Consider the following 25818-nt stretch of genomic DNA (forward strand, 5'->3'; position numbering starts at 1 on the left):
AGTGTTCAACAGGAATACACTAGTTACCCAGAGGGAAGTTACCTACAGAAGGATTAAAAGCAAGAAATACCTTTGGGAAGAGTGACAAACAGAAACAGTATACCCTAAGGGAAATTAGTTCAGGGAGACTGTTAAGAAATTCTGATCATCATTTTCAGGAAGCCAAAGACTGGGCACTTAATTTCAGAGGCAGTGCTGGAGGAAAAAGAACAAAGTGATGAAAGGAGCTGAGAAAGAAAACCCAGGCTTAAATTGGCTAGAAGCAAAGATGGAATAAGAAAGTAATACAGAGAGAAAACTGTTAATACTTAAGCATTGTGTCAAGACCCACTATTTAATAAAAGTGGGATCCTGATGTAAATTACCCACTAGTTTTCAAGTTTGTACCCAATGATTTCCTTATTATTATGAACATAATGAAAGCTATAAATAGCTGAAACCCTTTACTGAGGAAGGACATCAAAAGTAAACTGCAGCCCCAAAGAAAGGTAGCACCCAAAACTAGGATGGGAGTGGGAGTGGTCAACCATCAAAGAACAAAAAGGAGCTTGCTTTCTGTTTAGAGGTTCCTCAAATCTATTTAATAGAGAAAAAATTATTTGGTATGTAAATTATCTCAATCAAGCTATTTTACAAAAAATTAGAATCCACATAAAAAGTGCTCAATAATTACTTGTAAAATTAATTCTAAGTAGAAGAAATTAAGTGGTTTATACATAACACTGGGCACCAAATATGGCCACTTCCTCTTTACCTCTGTAATTTAAGCACTTTGCCACTGGCTTATAGTATTTTGCAAAGGTTCTCAACTTCAGTGTTACAACACATTCATGAAATATGTTACAAGTAACTGGTTACTAAATGATAAAATGAAATTGGTTACTGTAAAGGATAAACTTGTAGACAACATATAGTTGAGTCTTGTTTTTTATTTACTCTGATAGTCTTTTAATTGGTGTTATTTAAAACATCCACACTTGAAATGATTCCTGATATAATTGAATTGATATGGACCATATCTTTAACTTTTTACTATTCATTGCCCATGTCGTTTCCATTTCTCTTTTGTCTTCTATTCTGAATTTATTTGAGCATTTTACATGATTCCATATTCTAAAGTCTCTTAGCAATCAAGTACGCTTCCTTTATTAAAAAAAATTTTATTGGTTGCTCTATAGTTTGCAATATACATTTATGACTAATCGAAGTCCACTTTCAAATAACACTATACTGCTTCACGGTTAGTGCAAGTACCTTAGAGTATTCTCAACTCCTTCATCCCAGCAGTGAATGACACTGTTGTCATTCATTTCGCTTATCCATGAGCCATACTCAATGATTACTCCATTACTATTTTGAACTGTTATCTATAAGATCAAGTAAATATAAGAAAAATAAAATACATTATTTTATTTTCATTTATTTCTTCTCACTCTTCCTTTATATAGATCTGAATTTCTGACCTTTATCAATATTTTCCTTCTCTCTGAAGACTTCCTCACATTTTGTGCAAGGCAGGTCTACCCGTGACAAATTACAACTTTTGTTTCTCTGAGGAAGTCATTATTTCTTTTTCACTTTTGAAGAGTAATTTTGCCAGATACAAAATTCTAGGTTGGTGGTTTTACTTTTTCTTCAACACCAATATTTCACTCCACTTTCTTCTAGGTTGCGTGTTTTCTCAGTTCAAATCTGATATAATGCTCATCTTTATTCCTCTGTAGGTAAAGTGGTTTTTTTCTCTCCAGCTTCTTTCAAGATTTTCTCTAATTTTCTACAGGTTGAGTAAAATATGCTTAGACTTTTTTTGTTTGTTTGTTTGGTATTTACCATGCTTGGTGTCCTCTGAGCTTCCTGAATTTGGTGTGTGTCATTAATTCCGGGAAATTCTTAAGTTATTATTACTTCAAATATTTCTTCTGTTCCTTTCTTTCTTCTACTTCTGATATTCCCATTATGCTTATGTTATACCTTTTGTAATTGTCCCATAGTTCTTAGATATTCTAAGAACTATGAACTATGGAACTATGTTCCATCTTTTTCATTCAACTGAAGAAGCAAACCAAGCATCAGAACCAGACTCAGATATGACAGATTTTGGAATTATGAGACTGGGAACTTAAAATAACTATGATTAAGACACTAAGTGCTCTAAAGAAAAAAGAAGATAATGATGACTAAACACTATGTGTTTAAACTTTTTTCATCAGTTCATTTAATACACAATTACTGAGACTAAAGATTTTAGTTTAGAGGAAAAGTGTAAACTTAAAATACTTTAAAATTTAAAAATGAGGTTGTAGCAGAATTATATTCAAAAACATCGAAATTACGGAATTATGAATTCTACCTTGGAGGACTTAAGAATGACTCAGAATACAGCAGTCCCCCTCATTCTCGAGGGATACCTTCCAGGACCCCCAGTGGATGCCTGAAACCACGGATGGTACAGAACCCTATATATACTATGTTTTTTCCTATATATACCTATAATAAAGCTTAATTTATAAATTAGGCATAGTAAGAGATAAACAATAACTAATGATTAATTACAACTAATAATACGAATAGTAAAATAAGTAATTGTAATAATTACATAGTAAAATAAGGGTTACTTGAGCATAGCACTACCATTACCCCTAACTGTGATGACTATCAAGTGACTAAAGGGCAGGACGGAGCAGGATGGCACAAGATTTCATCACACTACTCAGACTAGGGAGCAATTTAAAACTTACAAAAAAATTTTTCCGATATTTTCCATTTAATATTTTTGGTCTGTGGTTGACTGCAAGTAACTGAAACTTCAGAAAGTGAAACTGCAGATAATGGGGGACTACCATACTATCACTTTGAGACATGAGACTTTGGCCTAATTGTTGTTGTTTTGTTTTGCTTTGTTTGAGTCGGAGTCTCACTCTGTCGCCCAGGCTAGAGTGCAGTGGCGTGATCTCGGCTCACTGCAAGCTCTGCCTCCCGGGTTCATGCCATTTTCCTGCCTCAGCCTCCCAGTAGCTGGGATTACAGGCGCCTGCCATCACGTCCAGTTAATTTTTTGTATTTTTAGTGGAGACGGGGTTTCACGGTGTTAGCCAGGATGGTCTCAATCTCCTGACCTTGTGATCCACCCACGTTGGCCTCCCAAAGTGCTTGTTTTGTTTTTAAGAATATGACTCCTTGCCTGTAATCCCAGTACTTTGGGAGGTCGAGACGGGCAGATCATGAGGTCAGGAGATCGAGACCATCCTGGCTAACACAGTGAAACTCCGTCTCTACTAAAAAATACAAAAAATTAGCCAGGTGTGGTGGCGGGCGCCTGTAGTCCCAGATACTCGGGAGGCTGAGGCAGGAGAATGGCGTGAACCTGAGAGACGGAGCTCACAGTGAGCTGAGATCCAGCCACTGTACTCCAGCCTGGGCGACAGAGCAAGACTCCGTCTCAAAAAAAAAAAAAAAAAAAAAATATGACTCCTCTTATCCAGTAGTTTCTCAAACTTCAGTTTCAGTTAGATAATGAGAATCTCCTGGAAGTTGGTTGAAACAAAGACTGCTGACTATAACCCCAGAGTTTCTGTTATAGTAATTCTGGGTTGCGGGGGAGTCCCCAAGTTTAAATTTCTAACAAGTTCCCTGGTGGTGCTAATAGGGTCATAATTTGAGAACCACTGCTGTAACCAAGTAGCACAAAATAAAATACAATTTTAAAGCTGAAAGGGTCTTTAAAAGGAAGATCTTTGGACCCCTGTCCCTGACCCAGAAAGAAAGGAAGGAAAGAAAGCTCTGTATCTGTAGCTTAGGTAGCCACTTGTATGAATTTGAAACACTTCAGGCCCTCACAGTTGTTTTCCTATTTCAGTCCTATTCCTTCCATACTTCCCAAATAAATCTACCTCCTTCCTCATCTACCCTCACCGACAGGTTTCCTTTGTCACCTTCAGGATTTGGCCGTAGCTCAAACAAGTTACCTTAGCCTTGGGTTTTGTCTCCTAAAAAAAATTAGCTCAAACCCTCTGCTAGGACCAAACTTAAAGAAGCCTTCTCCAATTCAATGTTAAGGGGTCTTTAAAATTCCAAGTTTATCTCTTGGGAACTAGCCTGGAATACAGAATAACTAATCGGTCCATAAAACCCTAACTACTCAGTCATGAAAGGTTACTAAACCATGTAGTAGTCATCTGCTCAGTGGTTTTTAGATGAAGGACACAATGGCTTTCATTTAGAACATATGTTATTTTTAAATCTAGGTATATAGTGAAAGATATGGGATTGGGAAAACAAACTCTCAATAAATGATTACTTCAGTTTCATAAATGTAATTATCAATTGCTGTCAGTCCTTTATTATGTAAAATGCACCATCAGTTTAATATCTTGTTTTGAGAGAAAATTACATTATGTTATAAAACACAGAAAGAATATGTAGAAAAAAATAAAAGTGCCTCTAAGAATGCAATAAACAAAAAAATATATTCATTAGTACCTACTACCAGGTGAAAAATAAAATTGTGAAAAGTTGTTGTCCCTACCTTCAAATAGCTTATTAGAACAGCATTGGAAAAAAATTAAGAGTGATTAAGTGCTAAATTGTACAGAACTCACTACACACTATGAGGTCAAGGAAAGGTCAATGTGCACCACAGTAGCTAAGGAATGTTTCATAGTACTTGAACTGTGGCTTCAAAAATGGTTAAGATGTAATTAAATGGTTGGGCGTGGTGGCTCAAATCCCAGCACTTTGGGAGGCCAAGGCAGGCAGATTACGAGATCAGGAGATCGAAACCATCCTGGCTAACATGGTGAAACCCCATCTCTACTAAAAATACAAAAACAAAATTAGCCGGGCATGGTGGCGGGAGCCTGTAGTCCCAGCTACTCAGGAGGCTGAGGCGGGAGAATGGCACGAACCCAGGAAGTGGCGCTTGCAGTGAGCCGAGATCACGCCATTGCACTCCAGCCTTGGCAACAGAACAAGACTCCGTCTCAAAAAAAACAAACAAACAAACCCAAAAAGGATGTAATTAAATAGGGTCTAGAGACAAAGAAATTATGTAAAAAAAGATGTAAAGCAGGAATGAAAGTAGGATCACAAAATATAAGGCAAACAGTGAGATGTCTGAGGGACTGAAGTGGATGTTGAATGCTGGTAAATAGCAAGAAGGCTTATTTTGACTGCAACATACAGCATAGTGCAGTGGGGAAAAAGGACAAGGGCACAGAACAGCTATGTTGCTGCTGTAATAATCCAGGAATGAGATGGTGAAGTACTGAATTATGGTCTTGGCAGTCATATTAGTCCATTTTCATGCTGCTGTTAAAGACATACCTGAGACTGGGTAATTTATAAAGTAAAAGGTTTAATGGACTCACAGTTCCACATGGCTGGGGAGGCTTTACAATCATGGTGGAAGGTGAAAGGCTTATTTTACATGGGGGCAGACAAGAGAAGATGAGAGTCAAGCAAAAGGGGTTTCTCCTTATAAAACCATTAGATCTTGTGAGACTTATTCACTACCACGATAACAGTATGGGGGAAATCGCCCCATGATTCAATTATCAACCACCAAGTCCCTCCCACAACATGTAGGAATTATGGAAGCTAAATTTAAGATAAGATTTGGGTGGGGACACAGCCAAACCATATCATTCCACCCTGCCCTCCCCTCCAAAATCTCATGTCCTCACATTTCAAAACCAAATATGCCTTCCCAACAGTCCCTCAAAGTCTTAACTCATTTCAGCATTAACTCTGAAGTCCACAGTCCAAAATCTTACCCAAGACAAGGCAAATCCCTTCCAACTATAAGCCTGTAAAATCAAAAAGCTAGTTACTTCCTAGATGCAATGGGGGTACAGGCATTGGAAAAATACACCCATTCCAAATGGGAGAAATTGTTCAAACGAAGGAGCTAAAGGCCCCACATAAGTCTGAAATCCAGTGGGGCAGTCAAATCTTAGCTCCAAAATGATCTCCTTTGACTCCATGTCTCACATCCAGGTCATGCTGATGCAAGAGGTGGGTTCCCATGGTCTTGAGCAGCTCTGCCCCTGTCGTTTTGCAGGATACAGCCTCTCTTGGTGGCTTTCACGGGCTGGTGTTTAGTGTCTGCAGCTTTTCCAGGTGCATGGTGCAAGTCACTGGTGGATCTACCATTCTGGGGTCTGGAGAATGGTGGCCTTTTTCTCACAGCTCTGCTAGGCAGTGCCCCGGTGGGGACTCTGTGTAGGGGCTTCAACCCCAGATTTCCATTCTGCACTGCCCTAGCAGAGGTTCCATGAGGGCCCCACCTCTGCAGCAAACTTCTGTCTGGACATCAAGGTGTTTCCATACATCCTCTGAAATCTAGGTAAAGATTTCCCCTTTTAGCCATGGCTGGAGCGGCTGGGATGCAGAGCACCAAGTCCCTAGGTTGCAAAGAGCAGGGAGACCCTGGGACTGGCCCATGAAACCATTTTTTCCTCCTAGGCCTCTGGGCCTATGATGGGAGGGGCTGCTGTGAGGACCTCTGACATGCCATCGACACATTTTCCCCATTGTCTTGGTGATTAACATTTGGTTCCTCGTTACTTATGTAAATTTTCTACAGCAGGCTTGAACTTCTCAGAAAATGGGTTTTTCTTTTCTATTGCATTGTCAGGCTGCAAATTTTCTGAACTTTTATGCTGTTTCTCTTTTAAAACTGAATGCTTTTAACAGGACCCAAGCCAGCCCTTGAACACTTTGCTGCATAGAAATTGCTTCTGCCAGATACCGTAAATAATCTCCCCCAACTTAAAAGTTCCACAAATCTCTAGGGCAGGGGCAAAAGGCCACCAGTCTCTTTGCTAAAGCATAGCAAGAGTCCAGTTTCCGACAGGTTCATCTCCATCAGAGACCACCTCAGCCGGATTTCATTGTCCATATTATTATCAGCATGTTGGTCAAAGCCATTCAGCAAGTCTCTAGAAAGTTCCAAACTTTCTCACATTATTCTATCTTCTTCTGAGCTCTCCGAGCTCTTCAAACTGTTCCAATCTCTGCCTGTCACCCAGTTCCAAAGTCACTTCCATATTTTTGGGTATCTGTACAGCAGTGCCCCACTCTACTGGTACCAATTTACTGTATTAATCCATTTCACATTGTTGATAAAGACACACCTGAGACTGGGTAATTTATAAGGAAAAAGAGGTTTAATGGACTTGTGTTCCATGTGGCTGGGGAGGCCTCACAATTGGGGGAGGGAGGCCTCACAATCACGGTGGAAGGCGAAAGGCACATCTTACATGGCAGCAGAAAAGAGAGAATGAGAGAGCTAAGTGAAGGAGGTTTCCCTTTATAAAACCATCACATCTCATTAGATTTATTCACCACCATGAGAACAGTATGGGGGAAACTGACCCCAAGATTCAATTATCTCCCACCAGATCCCAACACGTGGGAATTATGGGAGCTACAATTCAAGATGAGATTTGGGTGAGGACCCAGCCAAACCATATTAGCAGTGGAAACAGGAAGACAAGGAGAAATTTAAGCTACACTGCAAACTGAGAAACTTGTTAAAATACTGGACACGAGGATGAGAGAAAAATAAAAGATGAAACCGATGCTGCCAGACTGAGGGAAAGAAGGAAACTCAAACAAATTTACAAGAAAAAAACAAACAACCCCATCAAAAAGTGGGCAAAGGATATGAACAGACATTTCTCAAAAGAAGACATTCATACAGCCAACAGACACATGAAAAAATGCTCATCATCACTGGCCATCAGAGAAATGCAAATCAAAACCACAATGAGATACCATCTCACACCAGTTAGAATGGCGATCATTCAAAAGTCAGGAAACAACAGGTGCTGGAGAGGATGTGGAGAAATAGGAACACTTTTACACTGTTGGTGGGATTGTAAACTAGTTCAACCATTATGGAAAACAGTATGGCGATTCCTCAAGGATCTAGAACTAGATGTACCATATGACCCAGCCATCCCATTACTGGGTATATACCCAAAGGATTATAAATTATGCTGCTATAAAGACACATGCACACGTATGTTTATTGCAGCACTATTCACAATAGCAAAGACTTGGAATCAACCCAAATGTCCATCAGTGACAGATTGGATTAAGAAAATGTGGCACATATACACCATGGAATACTATGCAGCCATAAAAAAGGATGAGTTTGTGTCCTTTGTAGGGACATGGATGCAGCTGGAAACCATCATTCTTAGCAAACTATCACAAGAACAGAAAACCAAACACCGCATGTTCTCACTCATAGGCGGGAACTGAATAATGAGATCACTTGGACTCGGGAAGGGGAACATCACACACCGGGGCCTATCATGGGGAGGGGGGAGGGGGGAGGGATTGCATTGGGAGTTATACCTGATGTAAATGACGAGTTGATGGGTGCAGCACAGCAACATGGCACAAGTATACATATGTAGCAAACCTGCACGTTGTGCACATGTACCCTACAACTTAAAGTTTAATAATAATAAATAAATTAAAAAAATAAAAAAAAAAGAAGGAATATCTACTATCAAAAGAATTAGAGTAAATGAAATGAGTAAATGAAATGACAGTAAATGAAAGCAATTTGAGGTGGCAAGGCCCTAAGGCATAGAAGAAAGGTTGTTGTGAAAGGCCAAGTTTAAGGTGACATTGGTTGTGGCAATCTGTACTATGGTACTCTGCCCCAGTTCCCACCCAGCTCACATCCTTTTCTTCTCTACTATTACTTTATATTCTTTCTTCTATTTGTAGATCACAACTTAAGAGGATTGTGATTAGTTGGTGGAAATCCTATTCCTTAGTCAAGCACATTCTCTCCCAAGCTATTTTCCTCTATTTATTCACATTATTGGCAAAGCTCACTGTCATCATCAACTCTGAATCTAATTTCTGCTAGTGAGAATAACAATGACCAAGTAAGTATACTGTTAAGTGTGTTTGGATTTATAGCCCACCCCTTGATTTTTCATTAAGGCCACTATCCTGAATTTTGCCAGTAAAAATATTATGTCCTTGTTGAGTCTCTCCCTCACCTAATTCTGCATTTGTTTATACCACTGCTTATACACCGTTACTGCATTTAACAAAATTTACTTTTGATAAATTCAACTGATGAGTCATGACTCTATAAATTCAAAATTTATCTTTGACCTTCCGACTTCTTAAAAACCTGTACATGTAGAATCTGCCTAAAATGCTGCTTGCTAGTAGCTCCTGCTTCAGAAAAAAGGACATGCATTTAATAATCTGACAGTTAAATTTTGATCATAGATTGCTTTGATATATCATATTAATAGATCTAATGACTGCAATCAAATTATGGAAGTGATTCGCTTACATTAACTAAAGCATCTTGTTGGAATATATTTCCCAGGTTCCCAGAAGCACCAACTTTACTCCAAGCAAGATGTCACTGAAGTGACACTCATCCAGTTACATTTTAAAATTTACACACACTGCAAAAACAATGGTAAGTTCTTGGTGTTGCCATATAGAAATAATATATTTTACTGTCATATTGTAAACTACTGATTCTGCAAGCGATAACTTTGTTTCAGATATATTCGATCTACAAATTCCTATCAGCTTTACATATTAGAAAATGAGAGTGTTTCATTTAAATTCAGTAAAAACTCACTAAAATGGACTCATCTTAGGTAAGGCCAGTCTAAACTACTGAAAAATATTAAATTACACAACTTAGATCATTGTTTCCCTGGGAGTTGAGGAAAGGTTCGTGAGACATGCTTCACGAACTGGATCTTAAAGTTAGACATTTATATCAGCAGAAACAACATTCTTAAGGTAGCAGGTAATAGGACCAGACCAGCACATACATAAGCAGAGAAATAAGATAATGGAAGCAAAGAAAAAGGGTTATGGATAGCGCAAACTGAAGCAGCCACTTCATATAGTAATTCCCTGTTCTCATTTTTTCTTTTTTCTTTTTTTTGAGATGGAGTCTCACTCTGTCACCCATGCTGGAGTGCAGTGGCACGATCCTGGCTCACTGCAGCCTCTGCTTCCCAGGTTCAAGCGATTCTCCTGCCTCAGCCTCCTGAGTAGGTGGGACTACAGGCCCCACCACCGTGACTGGCTAATTTTTTATATTTTTAGTAGAGATGGGGTTTCACCATGTTAGCCAGGATGGTCTTGATCTCTTGATCTCGTGATCCACCCATCTCCGCCTCCCAAAGTGCCCTGTTCTCATCTTGTAGCTACTTGGCAATACAGGAGCTCAAAATAGAAAAGTCACAGAAAAAAACAGAAAAACACACAAACCCAAGTGCTCTCCATGCTTGGTTTATACCTTAAAATTAGGCATCCTAAATGGAAAGACAATAGCCCTAGTGACTCTCCCTCCCCAAGACAGCCATTGTTTTAATGCTTCATCTATAAGAGAGCTCAAATTCTAAAAATTACTGACTTCAGAAAGAAAAAGGGTGGCAATTACAGGGCATGTGTATCATTACTTCTTATTCCCATGCCCTTGCTAGAAATATCACTAATCAATCAGACTTTGCATGCAAGTTCAAATCAATTTGCTAATCCTGTGTTGGAAAGGGTGTAAAGGTATCCTTTGCTATCTAAACCCTTGCTATCCCAATTTAGACAACAAATGGGTTCCGATAATTTATTTTTTTATTTTAGATAAGGCTATTTGGAAGACATGGTACTGTGTACCATATGGACTCATGCCTTCCAAAAATCCAAGACATAACAGATTGGAATCTGTCACTTTCTGACCTTTCACTCTCTGCACTCAGGGAAAAAAACAAGACTCAAATAGCAAGGAATATCAGCATTTTTCAATTTGTGCTCAGTTACAAGGAAATAGAAAACTTCACCTCTCACACAACTTATATATAATATATATATACACACACACACACACATATATATGAGCTACAGTAATAGATGCCTGATACAGAGGTTGTACATAATTAACCAAACCTCTTGTTTCTATTTTGTCTTATAAATAAGAGGCATATAGTTCATGAAATAGAAAAAGTAAATGCTTACCTATAGTCACAAAAAAAGAAAAATCATGTTTTAAGGTTTTTATTTCTGTGGGTTGAGTGCCAAATATCTTAATCTCATAGTCAGCAACTAAGTGCATTAAGGACTTAGTGCTTATTGTTCCTTATTTTATTATCCTACCCAAGGCAAGAAGATTCTTCCTCCTATTGGCCCATGCTGCTCATCTTTAACTTGAACTTAGAACCCTCCAGAAAGCAGAAGAGAAAGCAACTAAAAGACTGAACAGAAAGAGAATGGTAGAATAGGAGGCACTGGACAAGAGTGGTCTACTTTGCTCAGAGATGTGGAATAACCATCTTACTAACATGTTCTTTATAATTTACAAAGAACATTCTGTCACGATTACTTATTAAAATGTCTATCCTAGATGAAGAGAAACAGCTGTGAAGCTCAATGCTGCACTAAATTATTCTGAAAAGCATACATACTTTTCTTATTTATATAATTGAATTTACAATATGACATTCACTACCTTAAAATATTACATTACTATTATGGGATAAGGTTAAACATTGAGCATCTCTTTATAAAGAAGACAAAACAAAAGCAGCACACAAACAGCCTCCCTACTACAATCTCTCAACCAGCAGTTAGTAAACTCCCCAACAACCAGGATTACTGCATAGCCTTACTTTTGCACAATAAACAGCTCTTAACTACTTTAAATGTAATATATGCTCAATAAAGATTTGCACAGTAATCTCATATAACAGAACCCTTGCACAAGGTAGCAATAAGCAAGTCCTCCTCAGCTAACACCTAAGGAAACACTGACAAATCCTAATAATTCATCCAATGAAAATGTTCTGTTGATTGCCTACGATAAATTAATTAGTCTTTCACTGTGCTTACGGTTTTATTATTGTTGTCAATATTGATTCAGTAACAGAGTTAGAAACTCAGGAACCTTCAAGGTCACTTAGTACAAATCTCTCATTTTGTAAATGAGGAAACTAAGGTCTACTTTTTCCACAATGCATACCTTGACACTTGTCACTTCTTTTCCTGGTCCCCTAGCTGAATAAAAGAGAAGTTTTATTGCATATTTTTGCTTAGGTCAATTTTACAAGGTTAACATTACAAGTGAATGGGCATTCCTCAAATGCCAGTCTCTGGCATAATACTTTGTATATAGCAGATACTCATTTGAGTACTTACAAACTGTTCTTAAAGTCCTCAAATATAAGTAAATGATACGGCTTGTTTTAATTTTCATTTGTACAATTTTAGCATGCAATATTATTTTCTAATGGAAAAAGTAATGCAACATAATTCTTAACCTATCTTTCATAACAAGACACTTCTGTCTTTTCTACCACTATGAAGCTCATTTTCCCCAAATAATACCAAAAATTTACAGTGAGACATAAATCAAATCAGTCCTGCACATGCCATCATTCAAGACACCTTTCAATGGAGAGAGCAAATTGGTCAATTATTTACACACGTACATATCTGCTACCCAACCTGAACAAGAAAATCAACAGGCTTGAAACTGCTTAACTTGCAATTAACTTTTGTCAACAGGGAAAACAATTTTATCAGTTTCAAATCATAGGAGAGCAAGGAATTGCCTTCCTCCTGGAACCAGAAACCCTATTGGGACACAGCTAGGCTCAATACGGATATGCAAAATGCATTCTAAGTCTTTTGTGTGCTTGGTATTGAACACAGGCTAAACTCAGGGTAGGTAGCAAGTCAACCTACTAATCAAAAATATATGGAAGCCAGCTGATGTGCTAGTCAGTCTCTATTTTTAAAGCGAAATGAAAATCACAGACTTCCACTTAAAGTAAACTCTAAAGTTATGAATTTATAGTACATGTTTCCCACTATAGTTGAGGGCACAGTACTTCTCGACAGAGTTAATAAACCACCTGATTCAAAAACCAAGAATAAAACTGAACCACTACATTCGAGGATGGGGGACTGAAAATCAGCACTAATATGGCATCACTATGTGAACCTTTCCGATCACCAAACTTAGCTCCCTGTAACTAGGATGGAAACAAGAGATTAATCACTTAATATCTAGATGTTGATTGTCATCATCATAAGAAAGTAAAAATTTTCAATTTTGGTTTTAACTAGAATTCAGAGAACATCCAAAATAGATCATATATATAATTCTACTTTTATTATAATTTTAAGCCTAAAATATAGCAGATACAGAAGTATATATGCTTTACAGGATTGAATAAAGATAAGGAACTCTGATCCCAGCATTTTTTCTTATTTTTCCTAATAAGGAATCAGTGGAATCTTATAGGTCTTCTGTCACTGTTTATCTCTTTCCATAAAGTGGGCAAAACGACAGATCTTATATGACCGTTTTAAGAAGAGGTTTATGAGGTCTCACCTGCAAATAAAGTTACAGAAATAAAAACAGTAATTGATAACAAATTCTTTTAAGAATCCCTGAATTTGAGTAAATGCAGTATTGGAATATTTTCTAAAATAAAACATCAGGATTTCTTTTGAATTTTCAGTTACGAGTTTAACACAAGCTAACTATCTCTTATCTGAAATGCCTGGGATCATATGTGCTTCCGATTTGTTTATTTATTATTTTTACTTTTTTATTTTGAACCGTAGTCTCGCCCTGTCACCCAAGCTGGAGTGCAGTGGCACGATCTCGGCTCACTGCAACCTCCACCTCCTGGGTTCAAGGGATTCTCCTGCCTTAGCCTCCCAAGTGGCTGGGACTACAGGCGCACGATGCCACACCTGGCTGATTTTTCGTATTTTAGTGAAGACGATGTTTCACCGTGTTGCCCAGGCTCATTGCAAACTCCTGAGCTCAGTCAATCCACCCACCTTGACCTCCTAAAGTGTTAGGATTACAGGCGTGAGCCACCGCATCCAATGTGCTTACAATTTATTATTTTGGATTTTGGAATATTTGCATATGTGTAATGAGTATCTTAGGGATATAATCCAAGTCTAAACATGAAATTCATTTATGGCCGGGCGCGGTGGCTCACGTCTGTAATTCCAGCACTTTGGGAGGCCGAGGCGGGTGGATCACAAGGTCAGGAGATCGAGACCACGGTGAAACCCCGTCTCTATTAAAAAATACAAAAAATTAGCCGGGCGCAGTGGCGGGCGCCTGTAGTCCCAGCTACTCAGCAGGCTGAGGTAGGAGAATGGCGTGAACCCGGGAGGCGGAACTTGCAGTGAGCCGAGAACGCGCCACTGCACTCCAGCCTGGGCGACAGAGCGAGACTCCATCTCAAAAAAAAAAAAAAAAAAAAAAGAAATTCATTTATGTTTCATATATACTTTATTCACACAACCTGAATTTTTATACAATTTTTTTTTTACGGAGTTTCGTTCTTGTTGCCCAGACTGGAGAGCAATGGCATGACCTCGGCTCACAGCAACCTCAGCCTCCTGGGTTCAAGCGAGTCTCCTGCCTCAGCCTCCCAAGTAGCTGGGTTTATAGGTGCACACCACCACCCCTAGCTAATTTTCTGTGATTTTAGTAGAGACGGGGTTTCACCATGGCCAGGCTGGTCTTGAACTCCCGACCTCAGGTGATCCGCCCGCCCTGGTCTCCCAGAGTACTGGGATTACAGGCGTGAGCCACCGCACCTGGCCTATACAATATTTTAAATAATTTTGTGCATGATACAATGAAGTCAGGTGTGGAATTTTTCACTCGTGGCACTAAAAACGTTTGGGATTTTGGAGTGTTTCAGATTTTGGAGCATTTTGAATTTTGGGGGATTTTGGATTAGGGATGATCAACCTGTATCTATGTTACAGCCTCACTGCATGCATGTTATTCACTCCCACTCACGTAGGTATGATCTCAATTCACAAACAGGCAGAAACCATCTCAATCCTAGTTTTTCCATAGCAATTTTATTCTATCAGGGTTTCAAGTAAAACTGCCCTAAGAAGGTAAATAAAAGGACTTAGTAAATTTGTTTATTGTTGCTTACACTAAAAAATTTTCACTAAACTAGGAAGACACTGAGAGATAAGCGTAAGGGAAAACTTGCTTTGGTATTTCTTTCTTTCTTTTTTTTTTGAGGTAACCAAAGAGGGGTGCAATTTAAGCTAAAAGTAGTTTGCAGTTAGGTTGGGTTGTGGCCTTGTTTTAGGTAAAATACATGGGTTACTAGTTTTTGGTTTTTTTAAACAACAATAAGCTTATTTTGGAATTCTACTTTTTAGAAAATACAAATAACCTTACACCATATTCAGTACTAAAGCACATGCCTACTAACAAATCTCCTTTCTAGTGAGTAGTGTCAGTGATTTGGACCTTTTGTCTATGGAGTAAGAATAAGAAACATGCAAGCTTGTTAACCTAGACTTCAGATGAAGGTATTCATAACCGTGTTATAGAAACATAACTGTCAATTTTGTACTAACTTATTTTCTATAATTACCTTCAAAATATATTTCCAACTCTTAAGAAATAGTTTCCAATCAATTTTGAATGCTTTTTTTCCAGACTCATTTAATGCCTGATATTTCAATGGGCGTACTTTTATCAAACAATATTTTAGTTTAATAAACAGAATTAATTATGAACTGATAAATAACTCATTGTCCAGTCAAAGGCCTACATCACATACTATATTTATATTTGTAGAGTAGGAGGACAAGTACAGACTTGTTTGTGATATGCAAGCCCAGTAATTTAGAAACTATGATAAACCAAATGCAAAACCCATTTGATAATTTTTAAATGTCACATTTCTTTTGAGAGTAATTTTAAATTCTCATTAATGGTACCAAAGGATGATTCAGGAAGTAGTACAAAACTGATAGTCTCTCAGAATATTATCAGGTGATAGAATAATTTGTAAAATAATATTATTGCCTCAAAAATGTGAAATATCTAAATAACTGCAATCATCTATTAAAATTATTTAAATTTAATACATATACACTATTTCTTAGGAGAATATGGTAGTAAAGGAGTTTTCACTTTTGATATCTTTATTTTATATAGTCACTTGATGAATAATATAAATCCATTCTTGTGGAGCAGGGGGTATGAGACTATTAAATATATTCACTAATCTTGTTTACTCTCTACAAATGTTTATTCTGAAATTTTAAGTATATAAAAATCATTTTTGCAAATAGGATTTCTAAAGTTGAACATTAGATGCTACTAAGTATACCATTACAATTTTAAAACAAAAATACAAAATTTCATATTTTGGGATTCACGTGTTTGTTGCCCATTATTTTTTGAGAGCAAGCACCAAAAACTGGAGAGCACTCTACTTCAGAAGTTTTTCTCATGTTAAAGTCAGAGCAGTTCGGCTGTAATGGATATGCAAATATCAAAGAATAATTAAATTTACACATTATTTACCAAAAAGTGCACTCGACTGTCATCATTATTTAAACATTTCACTCAGTTGCCTCTACAACTCATTTTAAAACTATAAAGTGAAGATTCCTTTCCCCTCTTGTTCTCATAATAAATTAAAATATACATTACTAAATCAACTTTTAAAATTTGTCTCTCTTAAAATATTTTAGTCCATTAACTTGGATATGCCACATCTGAATGTAAAAATCAAGATGTTTATTTCAATTTAATGATGATTTCAGAAACACAAAGTTACATGATGTTACTAGAGGTTAAAAAAAAAAAACACTGGTTTTGTGAAAACCTTGATGGTAAGCAAGATATTCACCATCTCTTAAATTATAGCTTTAATAAGGGGGTGAGGGTATCCACTGAAGAATAAAGACTGCTTTCTGTCACACACACACACACACACACACACACCCCAATCATATTTATCGGACCTATTTTCAAGTTGCCACAATATGACTACTATCAAAGCCAAAAAAATACTCCTTTAAAATATTTAAACTTCATTTTAAAATTAAAACTGAAAGCAAGATATTCAACTGCCAACTACTGTTGATGAAACTATTAAAGCCTGCACTGACCTACTTCATATCAGCATCATGACGGCATGGATGTATGCCAAGAAAATAATGAAAATTACTGTATAACTAACATTAATCTTGTATTTAAAAAGGATCACTTTAAAAATGTGTAAATACTGTACATGCAATGCCAGTTGCTTTACGATATGTTTTCAAAATGAGAAAATGAGTTTTGATATTTTAGTACTCATATTCAATGATGGCCCTGCAAAGATTTCATTTCCATTTTCAAAATCAAGGCTTTTTAAAATACCATATGAAATTCTCTTTTTATACTTCTATTAAAAGCAATCTCTTAGGACAAATTCCAAATATTACTTTCCATTTAAAAAATATTGCTACACTTAAAAAAAAAGGCAGTTAATGAAGAATCCTACAAAACAATGCAAGTTCATGTTCAAAGAATATTGCAATGGCTCTAACAGTGGATGGACTTAACTCGGTGTATTTAATTATTAAAAGATTCCCACTAGACTTGAGGAGTTTAATCTAATGCTGAAATACTGTAAATTTTCATACGAGAAAGTAAAACAGCCAAAGATATTCCATCAATGGTTTCTTTTAAAAAGACACACAAATGGCAAGACATTTGATTCCCTATGTTTTAAGCAAAAAAAAAAAAAAAAAAAAACAAAACCAACACACTTTGTTGTAAACTACCATCTTAAAATATTTTATACTAAAGAAGCACTTTCTTCAAAATCAATGCAAAGAATAAATTCCCTGAAAAAGAAATTTAATATTAGAATAAAGGAGGCAAAAACATTCAGAAACAGCAGCTAACCCAACTGAAAAGGAAGAGACACATTAGGTTTTGTGCTGCATATTAATATTCTTACGCACAATATCTGTTTGGATATCTGTTTGGTGAAAATTCACAATACACTTCTTCCTCCTTCTACGGCTGCAAAAAGGAGTAAACACATTTCACATTCACCAGTTCCAAATTCATGCCACCATCATGCAATATGACTTAATTCCGACCCATATTTCTGTTACAATGAGTGAAAAAATAATACCAAAAAACTTGTTTATCTGCACTCACAATTGAGGAGGGGGTAAAAGCATTTTTTAGCTAAGGAGACAGGGGCTGATTGATGCACAGTCCCTACACCTCCAGAGGTCCTACAAATGTGCAACCGACTAGGGGGAAAGCCACATTCAATGAAAGCATCAACCTCCTCCTCCGCTCCCCCGCCCGCCGCCCCCCACCCACTTTGCAGCAGAAATGTGCCTGGGCTTTTTCACCCCAGCGATGGAGGATCCTCTTACCAGATGGAGTTCTTGATCTTGTGTTGCAGCGCGCTGGCCTCTGTCCCTGGCAGCCCGGGCACAAGGGCTGGCAGGGCCACCCCCGAGTTGGGGGCGCTGGGGGGAAGCTGCTGATGGGCATCAGGCTGCTGTGGTGGCGGCTGTTGTTGTTCCTCTGCCATCGCTGCTGGAGGGGTGGGAGGGAGGGAGGGAAAGATGGGGGCGCGGGGAAGGGTGAGGGAAGAGACCGGGAGGGGAGGACGAAGGGGGGGAGAGGAGGAGGAGAAGGAGGGGGAGGGAGAGGGGAAGAGGAGGAGGAGGAGGAGGAAGGAAGCTGGATAAGCTAGGCCTTTACCCCAGGGCTCGAGTGAGTCGCTTTCGCCTGCCGCCTGGGGGACATCACCGGGGAGACCAGCGGCTCCTCACGGCCGGGGTGCTTCACCGCGGGAGAGGCATGGCGGCGCCCCTCAGCCCCCCGCTGCCGCCGCCGCCTCCTCCCGTCAGCGGCCGGGGCTGTGGGGGGTGAGTTGGGGGTGTTTGAAGACGAAGTGGGGGGGCAGGCTCCCCCAAAATCCAAGAAGAACGGTTGCTCAGGGATTTGGCGGCCGGGCCTTCCTTCCTTCCTTGTCCCCGGGGCTTTCTACTCCGGGGTCCCCGCGCTGCTGCAGCCCCAGGCTCCGCTCCACGCCACTCCCCACGCCGCCGCCGCCGCTCGCTCCCGGCCCCGCCGCCGCCGCCGCCGCGGCCGCCGCTGCCCTGCCAGCCCCGGAGGCAGCACAGTGCGCGCAGCCGCACTGCGGCCCGGCGCAGACTGCACAACACCTACCGCTCCGCCGGGGGGGCGTGGACCAGGGTGTGCGGGCCGCGGGCGCGACGGGCCGGGAGGGGGGTGCACGGCGCGGAGGGCGGCGCGGGCCAGCGGGCCGGGGAAGCGCGCCGCTGGGGGCCGGGAGGAGTCGGGCCCGACTGGTGGAGAGCAGGAAAACGTGGGGGAGGTGCTGGCGAGAGAAAGAGAACTTGCGTGAGGAGGAGGAGAAACCAAATTTAATAATATTTGGCGTGGAAGTGCGATTTGGGGCGGGGGAGGCATCTTCAAAGCAAGTGAAGAGAAATCATTATACCCACTCCCCTGCACATGTGAGGATTACTTCCTCCCTGAGTAAATGAAGAGAACTGAAGCAGGTAAGACGATAAACCGACTTTTCAGAAGCCCCCAAAGAAGAACACACGTTGGAATTAACCACCCTTTAGGTAATTCGGTTTTGAACGGAAATCGCGAGTCAGGAGCTGGGTTCAGTGCTCCTCGGTCGGGCATTCAAAGCCCTCCAAATCTGGCCCCACTTTAGCTATCCAATCATAGCGGCCTCCATCCCCCTGCAAGAACTCCCGGCTCCAATCAGGGAAGTCTCTATGCCATCCTCAACGCGCAGCAGATTCATTCTTCCTTCGTGCCTTTGCTCATGCTGTTCCCCTCCACCTCCCCCACCCCACCCCACCCCACCCCCTTTCCAGGCATGCCCTCCCTCCTCCTTTATACCGCTCCCAATTCAATCCAGGCTCTAAAGCATAGCTCAAGTCGCGGCTTGTCAGGGTCCCTGCAGCCAAGGCCCCTGTCTGCCTCTGAAAGAAACGCATGTAGTACTCACAACATGGAGGCTCAGGCTTCAGCCACGAGCTCCTTCCTTTGGAGCCCGTTGAACACCCGCCCTCCCCCCGCAGACTCCGCACCATTCCCCCACTTCCCATTCATACCTAAATGATAGATTTGCTACAAATAAGTCAGTCTCCTTTAAGAGCAGAAGAATTGGCTTTTCTAGGTGGGGCTGATCAGGGAGGCTGCCTGGATGTAGAAGACAACAGCCAAGGCCTCTGGCACCAAATGGAACAGCTGTTCAGCTCACACTGACCTTTCTTTGGGCCCGTGGGTGTTATGAGCCCTTCAGCTTTAACTTTTCTGATAGAGTCTCTATCAGGTTTCTACCTGTCAGATCCTCTGGCCACTTTCCTGCTGTGCGTGGACTTTGGGCTGTGAGGCTCTGCCACCTTTTAGACTCCTAGTGGATGGTGAATCTGATTGGCTTGGGTTCCCGGGCCTTTGAGTTCTCAGTTCCCTGCCTTGGCCTGAAACCCTCTTGCTTTTGTCCACTGTGCCCTCTGTCCTGGCCCACAGACTCAAGGCGCAGACTCACACTGAATGCTTGCACGTGGTGAGGGGTGAGGGTGGGGGTGCGGGAAGAAAGAACACCTGTGTGCGAAACACAGCGCCCCCCAACCCCCACCGTGGCCTCTTGGATTACGCAATGCTTCAACTACCCATTGCACGAATTTCATCACACAAATGAGCCCCCTTTTCCATACTCTGAGGTCTTTATTAGCTTAGCCACTTTAGGAAACTATAGGTGGTTTATGAAATTCATTTTGCATACATATCTTCATGTGGGTGTGTGAAGACAGTATTTTTCTGGACCAAATTGATAGACATGGTGTGCACTAGACAGAAGCTTTAAAGAATAAAAATAGCTAATGTTTGTTGAACACTTTATGTGCCAGACTAGCACTTTCCATACATTATCATAGTTATTCCTCCCCAAAAGTGTATGATGTAGGTATTATTCTCCCGCTGTTACAGATGAAATGGAAGCTTAGGTTAATTAACATTCTTAAAATTACCCAATTAGCAAATGCAGGAGCCAAAATTTGAGTCCTGGAAGTTTAATTCCAGAGCTTGCAAGCTATGCTGAAACTGGAATTAACGCTGAAAATTCTTGAATTGTAGGTATATATATACGTGTGTGTGTGTATGTGTATACCCTATATCACGTTGAGGAAAGTTGCCAAGTTCCCCCAAGGTTCTAATTTTTTGCCTTGCCAAGAGAGAATGATGACTCCAAGTTGCAACACCCTGGGAGGGGGAGATCCTTAGGAAGTGGGAGACTCATCAAGGGGGTAACGTATCTGAGGCCTGCCAAAGGCCTTAAGAAAAGGAAGCTGAGAACCAAGACGTTTTATAAAAAGTTCGCTACCGGGTGTCACACAGGCTGGCTTCCCAAGTGCAACTTCTGAGAGTTTTTAATGGGTTCCATAAAAGAGCCAGGTCACCCCAGCAGCCAGTAGAGGGCTCACGAAGCTGCAGCCGCGGGCTGCCCTCTAGCGGCGGTGCTGACCGGAGTGTGGTGGTAAGCCTTTTCCGGCCTTCCAGGACCCACAGGGAGTTGAAGACCAGCAATGGGAGGGGTGGCAAATAGTATCAGACTGAGGAGATCTTATTGCTAGAGTGAGATATCCTTTCAGGGAGGAAAGGGTCAGTCCTCACTACTCAACATCTGTGAGTACAGTGGGTGTTTTGTTCCAGTCTTCAGAGAATCCTGAATAAAATTATGACATTAAGAAATCTGATGAAGTTACACAAAATTTTGGATGTGGCCTCAAGCCAAACCCAGGGACCCTGAATAAAGGCAGGAGTGTAGCCATGTGCTTCTCATATTGGGACTCCTCTGATTGTGAAACCCTGTCCTGAGGACCCTCAAGGACCCAGAATCAATGTGGCTCATTTCCTCTGAGCATCGTTTTGACTCTCTGGTAAGTAAGGTAAGATATGGCAGTAAGCATGACTTTTTAAGATAACACACAAGTATATCCCAACCCTGAGGAGCCTACATTTATTCTCTACTGGGAAAGTGTACACCAGAGGAAAGTTTTGAGGAACACTGATGTAGTGGGGTAGAAAAACCTGGCCTTGGAGTCAGAAGACCTAGGAATTCAAACCCTCTGTTTCTATCTCCATAAAAATGAAAATAATGATGTACATCACAGGGTTGCTGTAAGGAACAACATGTAAAGTGATAGGTAAGCCAGGGGAGTGTTGTCCACGTTTAAAGAGTATCTACAAGATGGATTGTGAGCACCTCAAAGGAAATGACTATTTTATTTATCCTAGTAGTCCCGGGACATAATTCCTGACTCCTGGCTATTGAATAAATATTTGTGGAATTTAGTAGTTACCTAACCCTCATTTTCCTAGCCCAATCCCTTATACTGTCTTGCTCTCTTATGTCTGTAAACCTTGTCTCCTTTATGAAACTGTAAACATTTTATACTGTCCAGACTATAGTACATACATTTATCATGCCTGATATATAGCAGTATTAGGCACAGAAAATATGAATAAATAAGACCTGGCCCCAACTTGAAGTAGTTTACGTCTTGTGGAGTAGAGCAACATATTAACATATATAAGATGATGAGTTATAAAATATAAACATATCCACTAGTGTTGTGGAGTCATAATGGAGGGAGGGATTGGTCTTGCTCAAGGTAGAAGAACTGGAGAAGGCATCATGGCTGGCATTTTAATTGGGTCTCGTTGGATGAATAGGATTTGAATAGGCAGAGCAACAGACAGAAGACGATTTCAGGTAAAGGGACTAACATGAGCACTGGTGTGAAGCCATGAAAGGGTACTGTTTGCTGAGGGAATAATGCATAGCCCGGTGTTGACTCTGTGATCAGATCCTAAATGAGTATAGGGGAGGGAAAAGAAGCAGAGGGAGAGAAAAACCCATTTTACAAAATGTTACTTTACATTATAGTTAAGATTGTTCTGTCAAAAGAAGGCCTGAAGGTCGGTTTCATTATTGGTACATGCTGGTTAAGTGCTGAAAGTATGCATTTCACTTCCACAAAGTGTGGTGGTTTACCAGATATGGAAAAGATAAAGTTCTACCCTGTTCTCCTTCTTTCCCCAATCCTCATCCTCTTTTCCCGAGATAATTACTTCTCTGTCTTTTTCCATTGCAAACTTTCTCCTCTAGAAGCTGAAAGGAAAGTGTAATCACCTACATGTTAAGAGAACAAGGAAAGAAGGCTTTTCACCTCCCCAAAATCTTCCTTGATAGCAGAAAGTGATAGATAATTTCTTTCAGCTAAGCTGTTGTCTTTCAAAGTGCAAGTAGTCCGAGGAGGGCTCATATATATATGTTTCAATTCTGTAATGTGATTGAGCTTTCTTTCAGTCTTTAATAGCATTAGAGAGAAGAGGATGTGGGAAGGAGTGAAGAGGAGAAAAATAAAAAGCAGCAGCAAGATTACAGAAGAGGGAAGCTGGGGGGTTCAGAACTAAGTTAATATTGGCAAATTTGGATACATGTTCTCAATACCAGGAGTGCTAATGTAAGTATGCTGTGAAAATGTGAATTCTCCTGTTAGAGCACAAATATGTCATTATGTCGTTAAAACAATGTATAGCCCAGTGTTAAGGTCAAGTAGCCTAACTATTCAAATACTGTCAAGGCAGCAGGCTGTTAACACTGTGACTACCTGGCTATGTGACCCTATCTATACAAGTCATTCTTTCAAGTCCCTTTGCTTATCTCTAAGGATTAATGGGATAAAGTTCACATAATGTACTCAGCTCTTCAAGTGAGTAGTATGATGAAATGAATGCCAGGTCCTGCTTTAATTTCACTTAGAAATTTTCCACTGTTGGTACCATATACATGTTTATGTTGTAACCTTCAATTCTTTTACCTTAAAGGAGGTTCAAGTTAATATCATGTACCTACATTTTAAAGGCAGTGTGTTTACTTTAACTTGGGCCAAAAAGGTCCCAAGTAGAAATTTGATCTCTCAGAAATTCAGGAAAGGAGTGGCTGTGAACAGAAGCAGAAAAAGAAAAACACTACATTGTGACACTAAAAGTGTTATAGTTATTTACCTAACACTAAAAGTGACAATGAAAAGACACCAGAGCCTATCCTACAGTGAGGAAATCAGTGCCAGTGCAGTCTGAACAGGTGGGGCATAACTCGTAATTCACTAAGTCGATCATTTCTCCATTCCTTTCAAGGCACATTTGAAAACCTGCTATGTACTAGTTATTATGTTGGGACCTTAGAACGATTAAAAAATAAGTGGTAAATAAAATAGTGTTCTCATTTTCAAGAAGCTCATAACCTAATTGGAACACTACATATGTCAGCCCATACATATTTTTTAAAAAGTGAAATAAAAACACAAGAAAAAAACAAAAGGTGTGTGACAGGATAATTTATTGAGCTATTTAATTGGGTTTTGTGCTCCTTATATTTTCCCTCCCTTCCATTCCAAGCAGGCTTCAAGGAATTTTGTGTTACTAGACAGACAGTTGTCTGACAAGGGCTCTTAGGCAACTCCAGAGGGCACCATTCACATTTTAAATGAAGCCTCCTGGAACAGGACTCCTTCGAATGCACTGTCAATGTTATTTCTGGAGTTGTACCCAGCAATCTGTCTTCCAAGTTTGTTGCTTCTTGAGGAGACGTTGCTAGAGGGTGAAAAAGGCAAGCACATCTTGGGGGAGAGAGAGAGAGGGAGGGAGGGAGGGAGGAAGGAAGGAAGGAAGGAAGAAAAAGACAGATGCTGAGACGGGTGGATCACAAGGTCAGGAGTTCAAGACCAGCCTGGCCAAGATGGTGAAAGCCTGTTTCTACTAAAAATACAAAAATTAGCGGGCGTGATGGCAGGTGCCTGTAATCCCAGCTACTCAGGAGGCTGAGGCAGAGAATTGCTTGAACCTGGGAGACGGAGGTTGCAGTGAGCTGAGATTGTGCCACTACACTCCAGCCTGGGTGACAGAGTGAGGCTCCCTCTCAAAAAAAAAAAAATAAAATACATAAAATAAAATGAAATAAAATAAAGGAAAGAAAGAAGCAGCGTCTATGGGCAGGTAGAATTACAGGAAAAAAATTCCCACGAATTGTAGAAAATCAAAGATTGGGGTTCCGGTAGTGAGAATAAGAGTACCCCCGGAAGATATTCTAACCTCATATGGATGCATAATGCCATTAGGGAGGCTGGATTCCCTTGCCTTTCTTGGCCCATAAGTGCAGGAATTGCCTGGCTTCTAGGAACCAGTGACGATGTCAAAGTCCATCTTCCATTTTCTAGGCTCAACATAAGTCTTTCAAACTCTACTGCAGTACTAGGAAGAGAGGAAAGCCCAGTAAGAACTGAGATTGGATTTCCTTCTACTCCAGCAGAATTAAGACTGAGATCACTTAAGTCTGTGGTAAATTTAATTTGATTTAAACAATAGTGACATGTCTTGCACACCCAAATTTGTACTTGCAAATTTATACTTCCTAGTAGTGGATACTATATAAAAAAGACAGTGGTAGGTGAGATATATAAGATTAAAAACTTCAGTGAATAGCATAGCTAATAACTGCTAAGGAAGTTTAGAGAAAGAGCAAAAGGAGCTAAAGTTAAAAGCAGCTTCGTGAAGGACTTGGGATGGAGCTAGAGTGTGAGTAAAATGAAGGATTTATAAAGGTGGAAGAAAGAATGGAGACAAGTCCGAAGGGAAAAGCAGTGTGAGTAGAAGCAGGAAAATGAGCATGCAAATGACAAGACACACAGGAGACTGGTCTAATTGGAGTGAACAACTGATGATAAAGGTTATATGGGGTACCAAATTCCGAGTCTGTTGAAGCTAGTCTGAGGAGTTTGTGCTTCCACGCTGTAGTCTTTACAAAGCGAGGTTCTACCAGAGAATAACTAGTAGGAGATAAATATTTTATATTTGTATGTTTATATATTTTAAAGGAATTGGCTTATGTGATTGTG

General features: G+C 40.1%; 1 protein-coding gene across 2 annotated transcripts in view; it reads right to left on the bottom strand.

Moving 5' to 3' along the window:
* The window catches only part of RFX7 (regulatory factor X7), a 164202-nt gene extending 145315 nt beyond the window's left edge, over window positions 1-18887 (bottom strand). Inside the window, exons 1-2 of one of the 2 annotated variants that reach the window (XM_073012186.1) lie at window positions 18572-18887; window positions 18238-18400 (exon numbers count right to left, since the gene is read on the bottom strand). In XM_073012186.1, coding sequence (XP_072868287.1) covers window positions 18238-18398 — 161 coding nt within the window. In that variant the 5' untranslated portion in view covers window positions 18399-18400; window positions 18572-18887. Of the gene's footprint in view, window positions 1-18237; window positions 18404-18571 lie in introns of both variants that reach the window. The other variant, XM_073012187.1, reaches the window with a different exon arrangement.
* Between the last annotated feature and the right edge of the window lie 6931 nt (window positions 18888-25818).

The sequence above is a fragment of the Chlorocebus sabaeus genome, chromosome 26 (assembly GCF_047675955.1).
Source record: "Chlorocebus sabaeus isolate Y175 chromosome 26, mChlSab1.0.hap1, whole genome shotgun sequence".
In the NCBI taxonomy this organism is placed as follows: Eukaryota; Metazoa; Chordata; class Mammalia; order Primates; family Cercopithecidae; genus Chlorocebus; species Chlorocebus sabaeus.